Source organism: Caenorhabditis briggsae, assembly GCF_000004555.2.
Source record: "Caenorhabditis briggsae complete genome, chrIII, whole genome shotgun sequence".
Lineage (NCBI taxonomy): Eukaryota > Metazoa > Nematoda > Chromadorea > Rhabditida > Rhabditidae > Caenorhabditis > Caenorhabditis briggsae.
The window spans coordinates 6737934-6757190 of NC_013490.2; the positions used below are offsets into that span (position 1 = coordinate 6737934).

A 19257-nucleotide genomic window follows, 5' to 3' on the forward strand; every position below is an offset into this window, starting at 1 on the left:
GGAGTTCGCAAACGGATAGAATATGGAGAAATACGAAATAATGTGCTGTGGTTTTCTGAAAACGGGTCGCGTACGGTCCGTATACGGTTCCTATTTCAACCGCGCGCGAACGCTGAGCGTCCGTAACGGATTGTTCGCGAATCACCTGTGAATGACCTAGAAAACTCAGCAGGTGCATGTTAGACCAAATCTAGACCATCAACTACGGAGGGCTAAAAAAATCATATTGAGTTAGGCCACTTCATTTCTCACATGAAACCAGAGGGTGTGATTTTCGACTTCAATTGAAAAAAATTCAAATTCCCATTCGAATTTTCAGAAATCACACACTGAATGGAAGGCTTTAGCCGCGAAATGTTCAATTTTTTTCATGTTTAAAAATATTTACAAGAAAGATTATCAAAATTTCAAACAGCTCATAATTCCGCTTTCAATGTTCCCAAGTCTGGGATTTCTGGGCCCAGAAAGCAGTCCCAACAGGGACGCCCAGATTCCCAAGTTTTCCAATTCGCATAGTTAAAACCAGTGACACATTAAACTCTATCACTGTGAAAATCAGACCGACATCCCCAAAAAACTAAAATGTACGAAAATTATAGAAATTTTAAATTTCAAAAAAATACAGTTTTTTCTGAAACCCCAAAAAAAATCAATTCGGAAAAAACATTTTATCAGAAAAAATTCAGAAAAAATGAGGATCTATTCACCATTCTTCTTTTGAAAACTTTCATCTGCTTACTGAATTTCATCTTCTTCCGTCTGTTGCTCTTTGGTTTCAAAAAGAAGACATGCCTCCGGTTTCATCTTAACTCTTCTATCAGCGGGAACATTCTCCAGTGATTCCTTTGAATCTTCCGATTTTTTATTGGGATTTCTGTTTCGTTTTTCGTGTTGTGCACAAGCCGCTTCCATTTCCTTTTCGAGCGCTTCAATTTCCGATTTATTCTAAAAATAATGCAACTTTTGAAGTAACAGATCACAGTTCCAACTTTTTCATTATCAACATTTCCTTGGTATTTTATAACTTTGGGGTCGAAAATTAAATCACTTTCAGCAACACGCGTAACGCGATCATGGATAGCAGCTGTAAAAATTTAAAAGTTTATCAGAAAGTGTATCAAAGAAAACGCACGATTATCAACTTCCACTATAGTCTTATCCATTTTACCACAGAGTTCTGCTGGGATCACATCTCCATCCAATCCAATATTCTGTGTTTTTCCAGATCGAGTATTCGCTTTCACTTCGTTCTGAACTTCCAAAGTAGTTGCCTTTGAAATCGTCGATTTCTTCTTTTTCCTTGACGAAGAATCAGCTTCTTGGGTGGTTTTTGTCTTTACTTTTCTCGATTTGGATTTCGATTTTTCACCACTTTTTAGTTTCTCATTTTCATCTGGTACCTTCTGGACATTGTTTTGATCCTCTGCCTTCGGTTCTACTTTGTTTTTCTTCTTTTTCTTCTTCTTATCACTCTTCACACCTCCATAACTACTTTCATCGCTTGGCAAAACTTTGGAATCTTTTTCAGATTTCTTTTTTGAGCAGAGAACAATGAAACAAAGAGACATCGAGAAAAGAATCATCACTTCGTGTATTGTGTTTACTGAGATGGATTTGTTTTGAGATATTAGGCTGGTATGCAAAAATCGGAGCTGTGGAAGAGAAAATCTGACGGCCGAGGCCACGGCCGAACTACCGTAGTGAGCAGCTTTTTTTTCATATTACTCTAGTCTAATTTCCATGCGCTTTCAAGGATGGGCGGGGCTTAGGTCCCGTAGCGAAATCATCCACAAAGGTGTATTTAAAGGACCATGTGCAAAGGTGTATTTAAAAGACCATGTAACTTATTAAAATTTTTTGTGGTCTATTTTTTTCGATTTCGCAAAAAAAAATAGGCTAATAAATAACTACGAACTCACACGCTTTTTTGAATGCACCTTTAAGGATTTTTCTACCGGACCTAAGCTCCGCCCATTCTTAAAATTTCGCCGCCTTTTGTCCCAGTAAACAAGAAAAAAGGACCAAAAATTTTGGATTATGGCAGTTTTCATTACGGGGACCGCTGGTCACGCCCACAAGATTTTCTCTTCCACAGCTCCGAGTTTTTTGTACCAGAATAATATAGGAAACTTACAGAACATGGTGCATTTGATGATAATGATATTTCAATCTGAATCTATTCAAACTATCAGATATCACCGTTTTGCTGGAAACCTTTTTTCCCAGTTTTTTCTTCATAACGTGAGTTTCTAGATTTATTTATTCGAGATAATTAAAAATCAATCAAGTTGAGTTATCTAAATCATTTTCAAGAATTCGTGTTCATTTCATCGCCTGATTAAAGCAATTCACTGTGACAACAGGACAACATTGCCGCAATGTCATTCGGAGATTATCTCATTCTCGTCCAGAATACATTTCTGATTGCGCTCATCTCTTGTCCAACATGGATTCTCTGTAAAGGAAAAAAGAAGGCGTCTGGAGGCGGAGGAGCGCAGACACCGTCGAAACGAGGATCCTCCACGGAGTCTCTTGCCGTCAAATCTGCTATTGTGAGTTGTTGGAAATTTGATTTTTGAGGTCTTAAACACTTTTCATTTTTCAGAAACCTGCCGTAACTGATCCATCTCCGAGTACACTGGGTCCAGTAAAAGAAGAAACGAAAAATGAAGAGCCAAAAGCAGGAGAAGTGAAGACAAGTGGTGAAAGTAAGGATGCAGGAGGAGGTGGAGAAAAAAGAGGATCAGATGATGGGAAAGATGAAGGACAAAAGGATGAAAAAGGTTCTGATGGCAAGGAATCCAAAGATCGATCTCTGAAACCATTCCCAAAGTTTGAAGTATGTTATCCTTGTTTTGACCAAAAGCTCATTAACCCTTAAATGATTCCAGATGCCAACTGAAAGTAAGAAAAAGAAGAAGATGAACGATCACGAGAAAGACAAGAAGGAGAAAGTAAAGGCTGGGTTCTATCAGGAAAAGTCAGATGAAGATGATACACTGGACAAAGTAGACAGTCTTCGAGTTGAGCAATCGGATAAAACGAAACGATCGCAGAAGAAGAAAAAGTGATTTTGACAGAAAGAAGGATATTTGAACTATTCGAACAAGCACTGCTATTTTTTTATAGATAAATATAACTTTGGATCTTTTCTTTTGTCTTCTCCTTATGTAACAGAATTCCATTTTTTTCTTTTGAAAATGCAAAGGATATTTAAATTTAGGAGGATGAAAATGAGTATAAACAAGTCTATCTACAAGTCTTCAAAATGAGTGTAAACAAGTCTATATTGAAAATTTTTGGATTTCGGTGTTCCTAATTTCGCCATTTCAAGTCTTCCTCATTTGAAACTTAATTTTTTAGATTTTTCTTGTTGAGAACTTCCAAATGAGTAAAAAAGACCTATTTAGCTTGATTCTAATTTTCAAGGATTCATCCGCCTTTCATCTGGGTACCTATCCTCAATTTTGCCATGTTTATACTCATTTTGAAGCACAAAACGAAGGGAGTTCAAGAAACTAAGTTTCAGTTTATTTGACCTAAAACTAGGTCAAATAGACTTGTTGAAAAAGTTAAAAGATCAAAAATCAACGCTTGTTCATAGTTGAGACGCTCAAAACGCGCCGAATTCAAATTCACTCACTATTCCGACCCATTTGCAATTTCCCAACCAATTGATAATGGGTGATAAGTGATGTATAATACATGTGGCAAACGCTGAAACATCTTTAAACATAAGGGATAAATTGAGTGCGAAACCATCTAGAAATGGATGAACATGTTTAAAATCCAGTGATTTCTACCGTAACCTATGGACCATCCAATGCAGTAGATGTCAAAAATATCAACTAGGTATATATAATTTAAGTTTTGATTTCAATTATGTAAAATTTTTCAAATTTCGGAAGAGCTCCATTTTTCGGCAACCGTTTTCTCCAGAACTCTCCCATTAAAAATCAACAATTTCTGTATCAAACTTTGGAATGTTCAATGAGCATTGCTCATGCGATCAATTCGGCTGAAATCTACACACGGATCCTGAAAATTCCCTTTCCTTTCAACTTTCAAAGCTCCCTACCCACAAGCCGGTTTATGTGAAACGCACCAAAAAAGAATACGCCGGATCTTCTTTTGAAAACCTCTCATTTTCTAATCTTCCCCCTACCGCATTTCCAAGTCACGTCAGTCTTTCAGCATATGCAAATACTCCTGAAGAGTCCCTCTTGAGAAGACGTACTCCTTCCCAGTTCTTTTCTTCTCTCTTATTTTCTCTTCAAAGTCCCCTAACAAACGGTTCTGTTTTATACGATTTATTCAACCAAAAAAGAAAACTCAGTGAAGTTCATCTGAATGTAATTGGGGGGAGAATGGAAGAGAAGGGAAGGGGTTTTCTGAGATTGTGGAGAGATTTTTGGGAATTTGGAATCGATTATACATGAAAAATACATGGGGAATTTAAGTGTGAGAACAGGGAATTTGCCCGACAGAAGAAGATATACATTATTGGGAGACAACGACTGGTTTCTTTTCCTCGTCGATGTGGGTGATCCATCCGAATCCTTCCTTCTCCTTGATTTCACCGATGATGGTTTTGTTCTCGAGCAGATAGAACGTTTTCGTTTGGCAGGCGTACACCAGGTACTTGATGGAAGCGAACGAGAAGAACAAGTATGGGAAGATGGTCCAGAAGTAGATCTCGGAACAGACGCGTTCGATCTTCGGTGGGCACACATCGGACGGTGTCGAGACTCCTGGGGCGAAAAAGAAAACCAAAACTGCGGTGAGGAGGAAAAAGACTTTGAGCCCTGGGAGGCGGAAGCTCGGGTACTCTTTCATCGATGGACGAATAGATGCATCACAAGCGTAGTGGATCACCATGCATGGAATCAGGAGATGATAGAAGATCATGACAGCGAAAATGAAGATTGTCTGAAATTTCGATATTGTGAAAAAGAAGGATAAGAATTGTATATAAATAAACTTACGAATGAGAAGACACGGAAGAAGATGAGGAATGCACTGAACATGGTACTGAGCAATGCAGCAGCCCAGACGACGTTCATGAGCGTATTTCTGGTGCGTTTCACACAGGAGAAGCATTTGTAAACGATAGCACCATAGATGAGAGTGTAGAGGGAAATAAAAGCGAATTGAGCAACGTAGAACAGTGGATGCTCCCAGAAGTACTCAACGATCTCACCTCCAACGGATTTCTCGTGAGACCCAGTGTTTGGGTTAGACGAGAGAAGGACACTCCATGAGAAGTCTGGAATACGAGCGACGTTCTCGTAAAAATCGCCTGTAAGGAGCGCAGGCTGACCCAATGGGCAGTAGCGAACCATTGTGACAGAATAAGCGAATGCGATGGCAGAGAGCGCTTTTATATGCGCACTCTCGGGGCAAGTAGAAGGCGAGAGATGGAGAATATGTCGATCAATAAGTTCTCTCGGGCCTTGTCCGTCGTGGAAAGAGTACGTCGCGTTGAGTGCCTGCAGGGTGCGAGAAGACTCTCTGGCACATGAATATTGATGCAGAAAAGGGGAGTGTCTTGTGGTGTCGGTAGCCGAGGAGACGTATAAGAGAATGCCTGGCTGGTTGCCCCGTAAGACAAAGACAGAAATGTATACTCAAACAAGGAGGAAGGAGACGAAAATTAGGTTATCAATAAGGTCAAACGTTATCAGGGTGGGAGCTAGGGAAGATAAGAACCTTCACAAGTTTCATTTACTTCGCCGAAGCTTGACCGGTCTACATTTGAGGAGAAGCTACAGTATACCTGCTGGAATGAATTTCAAAAATTCGAATTTTCCAATGGGATCAAACAAATCGAGATCGAGAATCTTGGTAAAAAATCCCACAACTATACCGTAACCTAAAAGTAGTTTTATTTTCCGAATACATTATCTCGATTTTCGTCCGTTGTCAATAAATATTTATGAGTAGAAGTAGCGGAAAACTGGACGAAGGACAGTGAAAACCGAAAAAATAAATCATGACAATAAAAAATTTTAAGGTTACGGTAGCTGTCGCTGTGGGAACTTCCGCCACGGCCAGCGCCATTTCTCTTCCATATCTCCAATTTTTGTACCAGAATAATATTAGGACCAAATTTTTAGACAACATTATTCAACTTTTTGAAACTATCATTTCTTGAAATATATCTTCAGATTTTTGTCAAAAGTATTTCTTCCGTATTTATCCCAATATAGTCCTAACGGATTCGGGGTATATTCCAGTATAGCCCCTCGAAACATTCCAATATAACACCCCTGGCATAAATGTTGGAATACACCCCCACCCACCATCTTTCATAAGCTGGGTGGGGGGTTCAAAAAAAGGTTTTCCTGATTTTTTGCCTGAAGATCAAACGTACGCAGCCATGTTACGCATAGAAAAATATTTGTTATTTATCGATTTTGCACCGGTTTTTTGTTAGTTTTCTATAGATTTCCGCGTTTTTTCTATATTTTTCTCAATTTTTCCAGATTTCTGGTTTATATTACCTTACATTTTTTGTCATTCTACTAGAGAAATAATTATTTAATGCCAGTCCCCAACAAAAAATAGGCTTAAGCAAAAACGGGTAAAAATGTTGAAGATTTCAAATAAAAATAAGCTTAGCACCCTAAATCGGCGTATTCCTTGAAAACAAGACCCCTAGAAATTTTTAGGATTTCAAAGAAGCCATTGCTATCTGACTATGACATTAAAAATTCGAATTTTGTATCTATTTTTGTCAGTCACTTTTCTTTTGTATTTTTTCCATTTTCAGTACATATAATGTCTAGGAAAAAAATGTTAAGACATTGTAAGTACAAATTTCAGATTCTTTGTCTAGGAGTATACTTCTATTCTCTTCTTGGTTTCTAATCTCCGATTCTAGAAATTCACAGTATTATTCTGGTACCGAAAATTGGAGATGTGGAAGAGAAACGCCGGTGGTCAGGCCGAAAGTCCCAAACAACCGTATCCTGAAAAAGTGTTATTTACCGGTTTTTTTTTCGATTTTTGTGCTTTTTCATTCAACCAAGATAAGAAAATAGGAAAATAAACATATTTTTAGGTTACTTTAGTTGTCAGTGTGGGACCTTCGGCCACGACCACCGGAACAATGTACAATAACACAAAAGAGCAGAACATTTATTTTACAAAAAAGTAGTTCAATGCATTGATGGAGTTATTGTCTTCTTACTCATTGGACGGAGAACCTGTAAAATGACATTTTTCACTTGAATCTCCCTAAAACTCACATGAAAAGTACATAACAAGTTCTCATCCACATTCATAATCGCAGCAGAATTGTCGAATTGTCCACAATAGTGAGGAGCTGAGAATATGGTTACGAGTTTCTTCTCAGCAAAAAACTCATATCCGTCTTGAACAACTTGATGAGCTCTCGCAATTAAATCAATTCCCAATGTCTCAATAGCTTGTTTAACCACATTTGCTCCAAAAATATAGGAGACTCCACGAACATTTGGTGCCCAATCAGTGATTGAATTATCTGGATCACTCCATAACAAGTCGATATGAAGAGATGGACTTGGTGGATCCATTGGACGAGGCAATTCACGAAGAGCATCGATATTTGTCAGTTTAGGAGACAATCCTCCATGCATACAAAGAATCCTTCCCGAGACGAGACCAGTGAATGGCATTGCGGCGAACGCTTCCTGGAATGCCAACCACAAACGGGTACTAGCATATCGTTTGTTACATTCTTCGTAGAATCCGTAAACTCGATTCACAGCTGGACATTCATGATTCCCACGAAGCATATAGAATCGATCGAAGAATTTGATTTTGTAGCAGAGGAAAAGAGTGATCAACTCAAGATTCTGACGACCACGATCCACGTAGTCACCGAGAAAAATGTAATTTGAATGTGGAGGGAAACGGGCGATATTGAAGAGACGAATCACATCTGGAACATGTATGAAATGATGGAAAGATCCAGAAGTTTATTCTTTTTACCTGAATACTGTCCATGAACATCACCACAAACTTTGATCGGCGCTTCCACCTCAACCATCACCGGCTGGAGAAGAAAACTTTTCTTCGCCAAGTTGCACAATGCCATCAAGTCTTGCTCTTTGACAGTTTTGGTCATACTCTTTTCTGCATGACCGACTGATAGGATTTTGACTATCAGCTCGTCGATATCAAGTCTAGACGCCATGCTATCTTTAAATGTTTATTTTCTAAGAATCCTGGGAATTTTGAAACTACTCACCATCTATTGTTTTATATGCTGAAGCCATATCCGTCGGTATAACGCACGTTTGGATGATTTGAAAGTAATTACAGAAGAGAATAAATGTGAAATGGATAGACAAAATTTAAGAGATAAAATCGAGGAGAAGTTTTTGGGGAACTATGAAATTGTTTTGATAATTGATACACGTCTTACGATGAGAAATAGACTAGCAACTAAATTGCAAAATCAAATCCAGGTTACAAAGTTTATAAATAAACATGAGCCCAGAATCACTGGTTGGTTTCTACTAGCTTCGCTGTCATTTATATCACTACAAACACCCTAAAACCTCTAATAGAACGACCCTCTAACATTCAAGTTTGATCCAATTTATCTCATACCCTGTAAAAGATATCAAAGAAGTTAACTGAAAAAAATATTCTTAATTTTAGAATCTCATGGAATTTCTTGAAAATTTCGGACTTCTAATACTGTTGAACTACAGTAGTTTTTGAATTCCTTGGAACGTCCCTGATTTTTGAAGTTCCCCATTTCCATGTTACTAGAATTTTTCTGATTTCTGAAATTTCTTGATTTCTGGAATTTAAAATTTCCAATTTGTGATACTCAGAGAATTCTGACAAATTTAATAAATTCGAAAAATTCAGAAATGCTGCAAACCCTAATAGAATGCCACCAAGTCTTTCCAAGTTCATCTAATGTATCTAGGTTCCTGTAGAAGATATTCAAAAAAGGTCAATTCATAAAATGTTGTTCGTAGTATCACACACATTTTTGTAGTTGACCACGTTTTGATATCTTCCAGAGGAACCGAGATAAATTGGCTCAAAGTTGAGTGTTTGGTGGTACTCTATTAGAGTGTTTACGGTGTTTAGTTTACAATCTAAAGTAAAACCCGAGTTAATCAGAAACTCTTGAAATTCAAGAACGTGATCTTGTTTTCCAAAATTTTAGGTCTTTAGAAATCCAACCAAGATAAGATCTCATTCCAACAGCTTCGTAACAAGAAAAACACCTCAATTCGGTTTTCAAATCATCTCCTCACTTCACATAATAATGCACCTCTTTTGGTTTCTCTGGGAGAATGTAATTGTATTTTTTGTTTTATCAATTGGCAAACTTTTCACAGATTCACATCGTCTTCTTCTTCCTTCTACCGTATTCTCTTGTTCAATGCAAATGAAAAAAGAAGTTCAGTGGCGATTCTTGAGTATAAATTTATGAAAAACTTTGAAATTAGAGAAATTTTATTCAGGTTCAATTAGTCGATACGAATACTCCAAAGAATCCGACATCGAAGAAAGATGCTCGTCGTCCACAGTCTCAGTACGTTTGAAATCTGTAGTTTGTAGTCTAGTTTGTACTTTCAGAGTTGCTCCACAAGAAACACCCGCAGAAAATTCGAAAGTCGCTGATGACACTCTGGCGTAAGAATTCTTGTTAGCAGAAGACCTCAAGTGATTCAAACTTTCAGAAATGTTGCCTCAATCGCCCCGGATGTGTCAACTGGAGCCCCGCCGAAATCCTAATCCATTACTCTTTCTTTTTATGAAGTCGTTCAATATTTGAAATTCACTTTTTATCAATGTTCAAAACTTGTAAAACAAGAGTTCGGGGGTTGTTAGATGAGAGTACGAGGTACGGATTGGAAAGCGAATCATTTGAGGTTCATAATGAAAATTTAAATATAAAAAACGCAATAAATCAATTACAAGAGAGAAAAAAACTATAAAAGGCAGGAATTGGGTTTTTAGGTGAGAGTGAAATTTCTAAAAGTGAAACTTTGAGAACAAAAGAGAGATGCAGATTGGAAGAATGGATAAGGGGAGGTACTACAAAGTATAAATGCAAATTAGAGAATGTATTGAGTTTTTGTTTTCTTTTATTTTATTTTTTCGAGAGTCTTCTTGAAGTTCTAAATTTTACTGAAGGAGCAGATGTTGTTGGAGTCTGAAAATTTTCGAATTGAATATCTGACTTGAATTCATACTTTGCTTGCCTCATCATCTTCTTCCATAGGCATGCCATACTTGTTTTTCTTTGGAGACGTTACTTTGGTTTTCGAATTCTTAGCTGGAGGTTTTTCAGGAGATTTTGCACTAGATTTAGCCGAAGATCTAGATGAATTTCTAGTCGGAGTCTTCGGTGTTTCCTTTGTTGCCGCCTTTTTCACAGGAGAAACCGTTTTGACAGAATTCGTTTTTTCAACGGTAGCTGAAGCTTTCTTGGCTCTCGGAGTTGACGGATCATTTCTTCCAGTTGTTCTGTTCTTCGGTGTAGGTGCTTCCTCTTCTTCTTCTTCTTGTTCTTCTACCAAAACTTCGGATCTTTTACGCTTCACAGTTTTTGGTTTAGTATTCACAAGTGGAGTGGATGCTGTGAGGGTGGCTGTTGCAGCAATGGTTCGAGCACTTCGGCGGTTCTGAAAAATTTTTTTTTTGAATTTCGATCTTATAAAATGTCATGAAAAGCAACCAACCCTTCCAGAAGATTCATTTAAAATCGGTGAAATCACGAGGTTGTCGAGTGAAACGTCATCAATCCTCTCTTCATCTTGTTCTAAACTTGAACTCTCAACTTCAGACTCTTTCTTGTTACTTCGTGATCCACGTCCAGAAGATCGCTTCTTTGGCGAGACATCGTTTTGGGATGTGATTCCATTGACTGAAGAAGTCGCTTTAGGAGATGGACCAGCGCGACGTTTCGGTGGAATTAGTTCATCTGGCATTTCATCCTCTTCTTCTTCATTAGGAACAGCACGAGCAGAACTTCGACCGCCACGACGTTTTGGAGGTATTAACTCATCTGGCATTTCATCTTCCTCTTTATCAGGAACATTACGATTTGAAGTCCGAGCACCGCGACGTTTCGGTGGAATCAATTCATCTGGCATTTTATCTACTTCTTCTTCTTTATCACGACCACCGCGATTAGAAGACCGAGCATTACGACGTTTTGAAGGTGGAATAAACTCATCCTCATTTTCTTCATCTGGTAGATCATAAACGCCTCGTCTGCTTCTAGTTTTCTTGACCTGTGGTGGTGACTGAAAATGTTTTCTAATTGACTATAACTAACTTTTTCTACTTACTTTCATTTCATCGTCCTCACTTCCTACAGATGCACCGCTTCTTCTTCCTCCTCTTCCGACACCTTTCCTTTTCCCACCTGAAGTGTTGGCTCCGGTTCTTCTCGAAACATTTCTTGAAGAATTCGATGCACTAGTTTCGTTCCCTCGTTCTTCCTGAGGAGCCACTACGGTGATATCAGCCACTTGGAAGATGTGTCCTGCTTTAGGAAGTTTTCCATTCCTTTGTTTCTCGCTGTTGATAAGAACATCCGGTGCGTAGCAATTTGAAGGATCAAACGTATTTTTTTCGCATACATAGAAGAATTGAAGGTTGAAACCGACATCTTTGGAGTCTTGGTCTTCCATTTGAAGCTTTGCACGATACAGCATCATGGAGATTCCGAGATCACACAAAGCCCATATTTTCTGAAAAAAAACAAAGTGTTGCATTTTCAACTCGTTCCGTTTTTCCCATACCTTATTATGCTCAATCAATTCAACAGATGTGAGACTTTTCTCAGAACGCATTGGTTTATCTCCACAAGATTTCAACTTTTCCAGAACCAGCCATACTTTTTGCATGTTGCATTTCGCTAGTTTTAAGGCGTCCATCACAACCCACATGGATCTAAACCGCTTTCAATAATTCTGACTCAACCAAAAACCCAAAACTTACTCTTGAAGCTGTGCAAGCACGTTCACATTAGCAGCTTTTTGTTCAAGAACTTCTTCTGAATCACCCTTGTCAGCATTCTTTTCGATTTTCTCCAACCCATCGTAGTTCGCGAGTAGCCAAACAACATAGGCAATCACAGTCTCAGCACAAAAAATGGCTCTTTGAGGACCTCGTAAATTAGCCGCGTTAGCTCTGTCTTCGCTCCGCTCGGCAAACGATTGAATTGCTTGATTCATGCATATCCCTTTGAAAGCTTCCATTTTGTTTTCACCGTCTTCTTCTGTCAATCCCAGATTGATCAATCCATAGCAAGCGGCAAACTCGATTGGAAGTCTGATAAAGTCAAATATAGTTTAATGTTAATGATCAAGAAATGATTTACCTTCGACCAATGCCTTTTCTGATGTGTTTTGCATAATACAAGCGAACACAATATGCTTCGTCTGTGATCATATAAGCCATTCGTTTGAAAAGATGTGGACGAATTTTACTCCTGTATGTAATCCCTGACGCCAGTTTGAGAAGACATCCGGCAGCTGTTACACGAAGACGTGCTTTCTCGGCCTCACTGGAAAGAGATTCATTTTATAAAATAGCTTAACTTCAAAACGAACCATTGTTGTCCACCCAAATCTCCATTCTTTTCAAGAATTTCGCTTAGTAAATCGATAAACTTTTGAGAAGCTGTTGCAATCTCTGCTTTCTGATCTGGATCTGTGAGAACAAGCATCGCGCAAAGCACTTTTGCGGTGAACTTGGCTGCGTAAACTTTCGCTGCTGTAAGCTTCGGCCATGGTTGTTGTTCAAGATGGACCAAGTTATCAAATAGGGTGGGGTCCTCGTCATCGTGATCAGGCGACGTCATTATCATTGTTCCGATTTTCTCAGATTCGATAATTTTCATAATTCGTTGAAAGTAGTGGGGAACATCAATAAGGGAAATTTCAGCGAGAACTTGGAAACTGTTCGATGCCGCTGGATTTTCGAGGTGAAGCCGATCGACAAGTGTCTGCAAATTGAAATTTTTCTAAAATTGATTTTCAAGAAAAAGATAACAAACAGCAAACTCTCCATCGAAAAATTCAACAGCTTTCTCTTTTCCAAGGAACGAGGCAAGGAGTCGAGTGGCAAGTTTACAGCTGTGTCGCAATTCGGGTTCTTCTCGCATTACGTACTCTGGATAAATTAGTTGAAACATCATATTAGATACACTTTCAACTTACCCTTCAGTTTTTTACTTATAAGCAAATACCATCTCGCTTTTCGAGTAGACTCTTCATTGAACGTTTTACGGAACTTGGAATTTTCGAAAATCCTACTCAAGCATTGAAGTGCGACTTCAACAGAAACGGCTTCATCATGCTCCAGAATTTTGTCACGGATTAGTTCCACAGTTTCTTCATCGGCGAACGCATGAGCAAACTGATCGCTGAACAGTTTGAGCAGTTCCAGATCTTTTTCGAAACACGTCTCCGCCCAGTTCTTCCTGTCGATTTTGGCAGCAATCGTTTCCGAAACAACATTGATCAGTTCCTGAAGCATTCGCTAATTATATCGTAGTTGTGAACGTTAGAATGTTACCTTTGCCGCGAGACTATCGAAACTCAGCGGAATGACACGATCCAGAAAATGCCGAAATATCGTTTGAGCATTTTTTCCACCAGTCAACTTTTTCTCAATTTTACTTTTCATATTCAGCTGAAAATTAGATTTTTGAAAGCAAATAACATTTCCTAGGTTTCTTACAGCGATTTCCACATTGTCTTTAGTTGTGAAGCGATCGTCCATCAATTTCTTAAAATCGGCGAAAATTGCCTCTTCTAATGCCATTTGATTCACAAGGCCCTTCATCACTCTCTCAAGAGCGGCTGGTTCGGGAAAGATCTGAGCAATCCTGCTGATACGAGTTTGGATCTGAGCAGAACTATCCGCTGTGACCTCATTTGAACTTCCCACTTGACTCAGAATGCCAAGCATTGCCCGACGAAGTTGTGATGATCGAGTAATAATATCAGCAAACATTCTGAAACGATTTTTTTGAAAAAAAAGGTTTTCGTATGATTTTATAACATTACATTCTTCCAAGATCGTCCAAATCTCTGTGAAGCGAGGTCATAATCTTCACTCTTGTCGAAGCTGAACTTTTGTATGGGATGAAATAGACCTGCATATATCTTTCGATGAGCAATCGAGAATCGGTATATGCAGGAAATTTGTGAGGAATTCGCGCAACATGCAAGACGGCTGATGGAATGAATCGAACACAGTTTTTATCAGATTCCGTGTAACGCAAAGCTGCGTTTTCTATCCTATTCGATGAACTGGCATTAACACCTTTGCAGTATGGTTCCGGCTTGGAAGTCATGATATGATGATACAGATCCATAAACAATTTGATGGATGTGTTCCGAACTTTGGGCTGAAATTTTATGATTGTGTATATGAATTTGAGATTTTCGTACTTTTTTGTCTCTCATCCTCTCGGCACACAATTTCAGTAATTTATCACTGATAACTTCCAATTTAGATTTGGCTACATCTGTGACAATTTCAACGACATGAAGACGAACTTCATCGTCCAAATCTTTTGAAAGACGGAAAAGAGCGTCTGAAAAAAAGCACTAGAAACATGGCTACATAAGCAAATTAACATACTGATGACTTGTCCTCGAAGATGAGAGTGATTCGAAAAAAGAATATTCTTGGCTTGATCCACGAATTCATAACGAACTTTTTCGTCCCGATCACTTGAAGCATTGAGAAAAGCGTTCCAAGTGGAATCATCCGATTCCATTCCGAATTGACAATGTTTGTCTTTTGTGCATAATCCAACCGTTCTTACAGCATCTTTGCGATATTGAGGATTGTCGGACTGCAATATCGAATTTCTCGAAAACTATAATATGTCCAAAGGTCTTACCTGCAACCAAAACTTCAGTTCTTCGGTGGCACCGGCCACTAGTTTTTCCGAAATATAATGCAAATATCGGAGCAGATCGAAAAACTTGTGCCGATTATCATATCCACACTTCTCAAACTCTTCTGGTAGCTTCCCTTCTTTTGCAGCAGACGTAATAACATTTCGAATCGATCGGATTAGAACGTTTTCATCAGCCGACGGATTTTCTTTCTCAAGACAAACTTTAATAACTTTCTCCGCCATCATTCGAGCTTCAGGAAAGTTTGTCTGAAATTTGAAATCGGAATACTGAATGTATATGTCGAAAAACCCACTCTTTGATGACTAGTAATTTGATAAAGAATAACATCCATAATTTCGTTGGGAACATATTCCATTGATGATAAAATTTCTTTGGCGATATTGACCAGTTTATTTATGATAGAATCGTTCATTTCTTGATCACCGTGGCTCATCCTGTTGTCATTATCTAGATCTTCGTCACTTTCAGTAACGGGGTCAGCGTCACTAGGACCTTCATTCTTGCTTAGTTTCTGACATTCAGCTCCGAGATTTTTCTTCCATGCTTTTCCAGAAGTAAGAACTAAAAAACCTTTGAAGAAGCACTTGATCACTGTAATTGCTTCTATCTCATCTTCGTCTCTCATTTCATTGAGGGGATTCAAGATTTTCTCGATGACCTAAACAAATTTCAGTTATTTTTAAAGGAAAAGTGATAAACAAACCCCAACAAGAGTAAAGTAATTCTTGAACTTTGGATTGTCTGTCGTAATTTCTGATAAGCCGCGAAGTGTTCGGAAAATGTGCAGATAAACTTCCTATAATTTACCAATTATGAAAAAAAATAGTTCACCATAAACCAACCTTTAAGTATACAGCGGTAGGCGTTGGAATCTCTGGTTGGAAAATCCGAAGAATATGTCCTAAGCACAACGAGAGGTAAAGACGAAAGTCTGAGTTCGAATTGTTGAGAAAGCAGTGCTGAGACAGGTGCTTGAACAATTTGGTAAACCTTTTCGGTGGCTCGGTATCTGCGTCAACGCCAGTTTTACAGTCTAGCAAGCATATAGACAGTTTCTAAACAATTGAATCGTTGGGAAATATATAAAACGGGAAACTTACCCGCAGTCTTTCAATTTGTTGTGATACATTCAATGTATTTTCGATTGGAAGGCATCCTTGAGGATAGTAAACATCTTCGTCCATTACTGAAAAAATAAAATTGTGGGGTCATTCACCAACATGTAGAAAAATTCGGAGAACTGAAGAAAATTCCGCGAAACCGCGGAGAATGAACCAATCTTATTGTTTAAAGGTGGTCTACGGTGAAATTTTTTATTGCATCAAAATGTGCAGAAAAGCATGCAGATTGGCATAAAAATAAAGAAAAAATTCGAAAAAAATGTCTTCATCGAGAAAAACGCATCGAAAAATACGCTGAAAGCACTTAGGGACGAGCTTTTTCCTAGGCCGCCCGGTAAGTAAAAGCGCGCGAATTCAAACTTTTGAAATTTTTTCGCTCGTTCTCTTTTTTCGGTTTTTTCGAGATTTTTCAAGGGTTTGTCAATTTTTCTTCCAGAGGCCGTATGCAAGAAAGTGGAAGACCATTTTCCGGTGTTTGGAAAATGGTTTTCTGAGAGCTTTAACAGATTTTTTTCCATTTGAAAATGGATTCTGGGCTGAACAATGACTAAAAGTGAATATAAGCACTGTGAAAATTCTCTCCAAACTATCAAAAAACCATTTTCCAAACACCGGAAAATGGTTTTCCACTTTCTTGCATACGGCCTCAGATACATCGGAAAACTTGAAAAAACTGTGAAAACGAGCAAAAAAAGTTAAATAGGCAGTACATGCTAGTGAAAACGAGCAAAAAAAATTGAATAGGCAGTACATGCTTTTCTGCACATTTTGATGCAATAAAAAATTTCTCCGTAGACCACCTTTAAAACACCGGTGAAGAATTGAAAAATTAAATATTTCAAGATTTATCACAATTGAGTTACTGTATATTTAAAGGGAGGCTTGAAAAAATACTGTGTGGGTTTTAAACAGAAAGTGATGTTGAAAAATAATACTTTTTGAGAATTGGTCTCTTGAATCTTGACATATAATTGGAAACTTAATTTACACTGAAACCTGTATTTTTTCGTCGGTATCAAGTTCAAAAGCGGTAACGATATTATGAAGAATTCCTAGAAGGAGTACAGAATAGTGGAGACGCAGAGAAACAGAGCGACAAACGACACTCCGATGCACCCGTTCTTCGCTAAAAATCGCTCGCGTCTCCACTCTCTAGTTGCACGCGCTCTCGTTGAAGTCGCAGCCTTGTGCCTTTTTCTGTCTTCGCTTTTTCGTTTTTCCTTTTGCTGATTCTTTCACATTGATCATTATCGATCGTGTTTTGAAGATATACGTTTGCTTACAGGCAATTTCTACCGGAGTATTCAGATATTGAACATGAATCGCCTGAAAGCAGACCAGAAAACCAAGGTTGGTAAAAGGAAACAGGATCCACCAGAGACGTTGAGTGAAGCAGAATATGATGTTAAAAAATGTAGAGCACAAAACAACGCTAATCTAGTCGGTGTTAGCAACATGACCTCTTCACAAACAGTGATGCCCATTACGGTACTTGATCGATGATCCGGTGATGATTGTCGATTTTCCTAATCTTTTCAGCACTTGTCTTATGCAAGCTCCAGTTCTCAGGGATTAGCTCAAAGCTCAATTCTTTCTAAGAACTGTCCTAAGAACTACGAAAATATCGTGAGTTTGCTGGTGATGCATTTCTTAGGCAATACGAAGAAAGATCACGAATTTTAGAAACTAATTTTTGCTGGTTGATACCAGTTGCTAATAATAAAAAATGGCTCCTTGCATTCAACGTCTTCTTTGTTCGCGAATGAAGTGAAACGAAGAACTCCGCGCACACGCGACGCGTTCTCTGTTGCTATCGTTCACAATCAATACCGTCTGCTCTTGCCCTCACTCTACAACACGTATACGATTTCTGTCTTTTTCGCCTTCATAAACGCGCTGCTGAACAAATTGATAACACAGTTTACTTTGAGACAGTCTTCCTCAGTATGATATCACTTTTTTATTTCCCCTTGTTTCAGCTCCGCCAGTTCGTGCAGTGGACTCAAGCTACTGAACCAGTATCGCTGAATTTTCTGGCAAAAGCCAACTGGAACATCGAATACGCGATGACTCTCTACTATGACAATCCAAATTTGTTTTCGAGCTCAGCTCCCGCGACTGTGGATCAGAGTAAAGTATGTTCGATAATTAAACTGAAATTCGTATCTGATCGATAATATTCCAGACTATACAGCTGTTTACTCAATATGTAGACAAACGGGACGGACTGGGCGAGCGCATTGGTCCACACGGAATGCAACGACTTCTGATTGATCTTGGATATGAGCCCATCGATCGACGCGTTCTCATCTTGGCTTGGGTTTTCAAAGCCGAAACGCAATGCGAATTTTCGCTTCAGGAGTTCACCAATGGAATGGCTAGTCTCCAGGTCGATAGTATACAAGGCCTGAAACAGAAAATTGATGCGCTCGATGCTGGAATGAAGGCGGATCTTACAAAGGTTTGTTGGAGCAATTAATTATTCTGAAAGTTTCAAAGTTACACATGCATCTGAAATGATATTGCAGACCCGTGATCTCTGCATTTTCACATTCAATTATGGAAAGTCGGCTGCAAGCCGCAGTTTGGATCTCGAGATGGCTATCTGCTACTGGGATGTTATTTTCGGTGCACGTAAGCCACTGATGTCTCAATGGATCGATTTCCTTTATGGCCAAGAGAGAATGGCGTACGCCCGTTTGGAAGAAGAGTTAGGCCCAACAAATGCGAAGAAAGTGAAATCTGTGTGGATTACCCGCGATACGTGGAATCTCTTCTGGGATTTCATCGTTCTCGGCAAAGAGGATCTTTCTGATTACGACGAGGAAGGAGCATGGCCAGTTCTCATCGATCAATTCGTTGACCACTGCCGAGAGAACTTGAACTATCCTAAGCCGTTGCGTGAGAACTCGAATGCGATGGAACATCAGAGCTATTATTAAACGGTCATTTGGGTTAGTGGTCTTTTTCTTTTTCAAATAATTTTTGAAGTTGTAATTTTACAGTCACGAACGAACGTCAAGTCTACATTTCAATTCTAAGCGCCGTTATATGAATCGATAATGATTTTACTGAAGTTCCACTGTATTTTTCTCTCTTCTTTCATCATCAGATTCGATATTTTCCTCCTTCTCCCTTCTCCCGTTTTTTTTCAATCAGGAATCCCAGCTATTTTGTTTTACTCTCTGCCCCACCATCTCAAAACCTCTCTTTCTCTGTAGACATTTTAT

At 38.7% G+C, this 19257-nt stretch overlaps 6 protein-coding genes across 6 annotated transcripts in view; 2 read left to right on the forward strand and 4 right to left on the reverse strand.

Annotated features, from left to right (window-relative positions):
- Nucleotides 1-1568, reverse strand: part of CBG18102 — a gene marked incomplete at both ends in the record, with an annotated part of 3216 nt that extends 1648 nt beyond the window's left edge. Inside the window, 3 exons of the mRNA XM_002642102.2 lie at nt 740-945; nt 990-1084; nt 1133-1568. Coding sequence (XP_002642148.2) covers nt 740-945; nt 990-1084; nt 1133-1568 — 737 coding nt within the window. The remainder of the gene's footprint in view (nt 1-739; nt 946-989; nt 1085-1132) is intronic.
- Nucleotides 1569-2378: 810 nt separating this feature from the next.
- CBG18101 lies at nt 2379-3071 on the forward strand (the record flags this gene model as incomplete). The annotated part of the gene is made up of 3 exons (XM_002642101.1): nt 2379-2552; nt 2606-2839; nt 2892-3071. 3 exons carry the CDS (start codon nt 2379-2381, stop codon nt 3069-3071), a joined length of 588 nt encoding a protein of 195 aa, XP_002642147.1.
- A 1429-nt stretch (nt 3072-4500) lies between these two features.
- Nucleotides 4501-5342, reverse strand: CBG25973 (the record flags this gene model as incomplete). Its single annotated transcript, XM_045243925.1, has 2 exons — nt 4501-5019; nt 5208-5342. The coding sequence occupies 2 exons, from the start codon at nt 5340-5342 to the stop codon at nt 4501-4503; spliced, it is 654 nt and encodes a 217-aa protein (XP_045100062.1).
- A 1818-nt stretch (nt 5343-7160) lies between these two features.
- Nucleotides 7161-8261, reverse strand: CBG18099 (the record flags this gene model as incomplete). The annotated part of the gene is made up of 4 exons (XM_002642100.2): nt 7161-7208; nt 7251-7924; nt 7975-8184; nt 8234-8261. The coding sequence occupies 4 exons, from the start codon at nt 8259-8261 to the stop codon at nt 7161-7163; spliced, it is 960 nt and encodes a 319-aa protein (XP_002642146.2).
- Nucleotides 8262-10105: 1844 nt separating this feature from the next.
- Nucleotides 10106-16090, reverse strand: Cbr-evl-14 (the record flags this gene model as incomplete). The annotated part of the gene is made up of 20 exons (XM_002642099.1): nt 10106-10168; nt 10218-10640; nt 10698-11264; nt 11310-11714; nt 11766-11916; nt 11965-12297; nt 12347-12532; nt 12579-12973; nt 13025-13140; nt 13188-13497; nt 13546-13662; nt 13711-13987; nt 14040-14383; nt 14427-14572; nt 14620-14836; nt 14885-15151; nt 15199-15564; nt 15610-15702; nt 15749-15961; nt 16007-16090. The coding sequence occupies 20 exons, from the start codon at nt 16088-16090 to the stop codon at nt 10106-10108; spliced, it is 5073 nt and encodes a 1690-aa protein (XP_002642145.1).
- A 1254-nt stretch (nt 16091-17344) lies between these two features.
- Nucleotides 17345-18969, forward strand: Cbr-dcn-1 (the record flags this gene model as incomplete). Its single annotated transcript, XM_002642098.1, has 5 exons — nt 17345-17515; nt 17567-17653; nt 18007-18162; nt 18213-18488; nt 18556-18969. The coding sequence occupies 5 exons, from the start codon at nt 17345-17347 to the stop codon at nt 18967-18969; spliced, it is 1104 nt and encodes a 367-aa protein (XP_002642144.1).
- Nucleotides 18970-19257: the final 288 nt, after the last annotated feature.